This window comes from Amphimedon queenslandica, unplaced genomic scaffold, assembly GCF_000090795.2.
Source record: "Amphimedon queenslandica unplaced genomic scaffold, v1.1 AMPQUscaffold_8696_Cont19363, whole genome shotgun sequence".
Classification (NCBI taxonomy): domain Eukaryota; kingdom Metazoa; phylum Porifera; class Demospongiae; order Haplosclerida; family Niphatidae; genus Amphimedon; species Amphimedon queenslandica.
Genome location: NW_003551030.1, coordinates 1 through 2,729, shown reverse-complemented (window position 1 = coordinate 2,729; position 2,729 = coordinate 1). Strand labels below are relative to the sequence as shown.

Here is a 2,729-nt window from a genome sequence, read left to right as displayed (position 1 = left end):
GTTTGAGGCAGTTCCAACTTCAATTTTTCAAGTAAGGTCCCAAAGACCAGTAGTATATAGTTCCCTGATATTATAATAATTGATTGAAGGTGAAGGTTAATTAAGAGATAGTTTACAATATCCCAATAACTTGTATATATAAACAATGCCATTGTGCCAATAAATGATTATTATTAGTAGTACTATAAACACCATTGTCAAGGTATTATTGGCTCATTAATAAACTTATAAACAACACAACAATAAACAACAACAATAACAACCATTATTAATTAATGAGGTTCATTTATTAAGAAGAGATACTCATCTTATACAATGAAGAAGGTTCTAAACTATCATCTTTAAAAATGGCCATCCTTTGAGGTGAAAATTACCAATTTTTAGGTAATTAATAATTAATAATAATAATTACCTGAAGAAGTTCCGAAAGCAGATGGGTCCAATGATTGATCCACTAGCCTCACGTCTGATGAAATATTACGAACTCTTTCAATGTCACATGATATGATCTGACGTAACTTCTAAATAAGGAAATAACTATTAATAGATAAACCGTCATGTAAAAAATCACATAGCTAAACCACACCCCCTAATACAGTAACCCTTTATGACTGTGAATATATCATTATTTAAGTGTATTTGGTTGTGTGTTGGTTACTTTGTGTTTGAATGATTTGTCTCCTGGTATGTGTATCGTGTTATTATTTAATCGTCTCCTCCTCAATTCACAACGAACAATGATATGAATGATAATAATAATCTGTAATAAAGAGGAATGATGAGTGCATGCTTCATTTATCACTATTGATAAGGTCAGTTACCAGTAAAACTCCGTATATTGTTCCTATTACAATGTTATTGACGCTCCCTTTCAGTGTATCTAGTGTGTCCTCTTCACTTCTATCCATTTTTCTGAAGGACCTCCTCAATTTGTGAATTTGATAATTTCTGACAAAGGGGATGGGTTAACCACACCCACAAACAATTTTTTTTCCCGCGCTGCATCTTAATTTTGAATCATTCTTAGTGAAACTTTAAAAATTAATAATAATCAAAGGTTATTGATTGCTAAACTACCTTAAAAAGAGTATAAGAATGTTTTAAATCATTAAATACAGACTAGTAGGTATAGAAATGCCTATTAATACAAATGTATTGATGCATGCAACTAATAGTAAATAGCAATTATAACATATGTAGGCTAATAAAAATTATTTTTTTCAGTTATTGCCAATTTTCTTTGTTCTTCAAAGTAGCTATAATATCATTCCTGCCCAGTATTTCCAGTGCTTCTATCAGTGACTCAAGACTAGCTGCACCTCCTTCCAACCAATGACTAATCATATTGATCCTACACAGATTAGCAGAACCATGATCACATTCTATTTGATCTAAAACACGCTTTTCTATGCCTAGTAGGTCTCCAAGTGTTTTCCACTCTTTAACAATGTTTTGTAGTGAACGCAGTATAAAATTCTTATGTTTCCTAATATCTATACAGTGATATGATGTGAAATACAGTAAACACTCCGTATACAGTATTACTGTATATGTATTACTCTTACCATGAGTTGTGGCATCTTTTTGTACCTCTTTTTTTATTAGTTTAGCTATCTGCTCTTCCTTGTCAGATATTTGAACTTTAAGTTTCTCAACCTCTTCTATACATAAAATGAAATGTCATGCACTGGTGGTGGTACCAATAAATAAATATTACCTTCGTCCGCTCTAACTCTTTTAGTTGGTGGAACTGCAACAAGTGAGGGAACAACTACATAATTAAAACCAAACTGATAATTGAGGCAAAGCCATACAACAATGAATTTGCTCTAACAGTGTAGAGCCTAATTTGTGTCTACATGAATATGTTTTAAAGAGATAAGCATCTACTATGAGGTGTTAGTTTATTCCTTTTAGATTTTATATACATAAAAGATTTCTTCATAAAAGCCGCACTATGTTAATTCTTTGTCAATGATTATGTAAAACTTACTGTCAACTTTAGCACACTGCATTGAATCAGGTCCATCAGTTTCATCAACAACTGAGACATTTGGGTCTGCCGAAAAAAATTAGAAAATGATTAATGTATAATTTAGGAAAGCATGCAAATATAACTTACAGTCTCTTTGGGTAAAGAACCATGAAAAATAATCATCGTACTTCTCATCTGATAGTTCTAGACTGCTATGTAATACACAATCAATAGAGCTATTATCCCTCTCTTTCACATCCACAGTAGCTACATGTTCTCCTTCTTTTTTGCACGGACAGTAAAACACTAGTGATGGTTTTTCGCTAAGCTTTAGAACTTCCATAACACTATCAATAGCATTAACTAGTTCAGTTTTTGCTTTCAGTCGATGCTGTGCTTCATCACAATAAATCTCAATGCAATTTAGCCTTTCCACTAGTGCAATTTTTAAATAACGACCTTTTAATATTTGTCGCTGCAAAGTACAAAAATTAGAAAAACTTCCTTCTTCAATAAAAATTTTCCAAAAAACTGATAGTAGATGAACAATGACAGCACAGAAGAAACCCATAGGAACAGCACTATTGAAATGAAAAAGAAGAGGTGAAGTATTTAGTTTGATGGTGTCTGGATCTTTCAGGGGAAGAAGTGCTGGCATGACATATTTTTCTTCTCCTGGTACTTCAGCAGCTATTTTAAGATGCTGGAAAAGTGATATAACTTTGCTAAAACAAATGTCATCATCATCATTATA

The 2,729-nt window shown here is 32.2% G+C and overlaps 1 protein-coding gene across 1 annotated transcript; it reads right to left on the bottom strand.

Moving 5' to 3' along the window:
* Positions 1-1,065: 1,065 nt before the first annotated feature.
* LOC109591211 (uncharacterized) lies at positions 1,066-2,723 on the bottom strand. The gene is made up of 5 exons (XM_020006986.1): positions 2,123-2,723; positions 1,994-2,059; positions 1,718-1,771; positions 1,566-1,661; positions 1,066-1,493 (listed from the first exon to the last, which is right to left on the bottom strand). Exons 1-5 carry the CDS (start codon positions 2,631-2,633, stop codon positions 1,225-1,227), a joined length of 996 nt encoding a protein of 331 aa, XP_019862545.1. The 5' UTR covers positions 2,634-2,723; the 3' UTR covers positions 1,066-1,224.
* Positions 2,724-2,729: the final 6 nt, after the last annotated feature.

Bases quoted from the DNA above. Each gene is read 5' to 3' on its own strand.
- LOC109591211 (XM_020006986.1), bottom strand. From the start codon at position 2,633: ATGCCAGCACTTCTTCCCCTGAAAGATCCAGACACCATCAAACTAAAT. The intron at 2,060-2,122 runs GTAAGTTATATT...TTTTTTCGGCAG, and splicing joins GTTCTTTACCCAAAGAGACT to ACCCAAATGTCTCAGTTGTT. The intron at 1,494-1,565 runs GTAAGAGTAATA...ATCACTGTATAG, and splicing joins AAAAGATGCCACAACTCATG to ATATTAGGAAACATAAGAAT.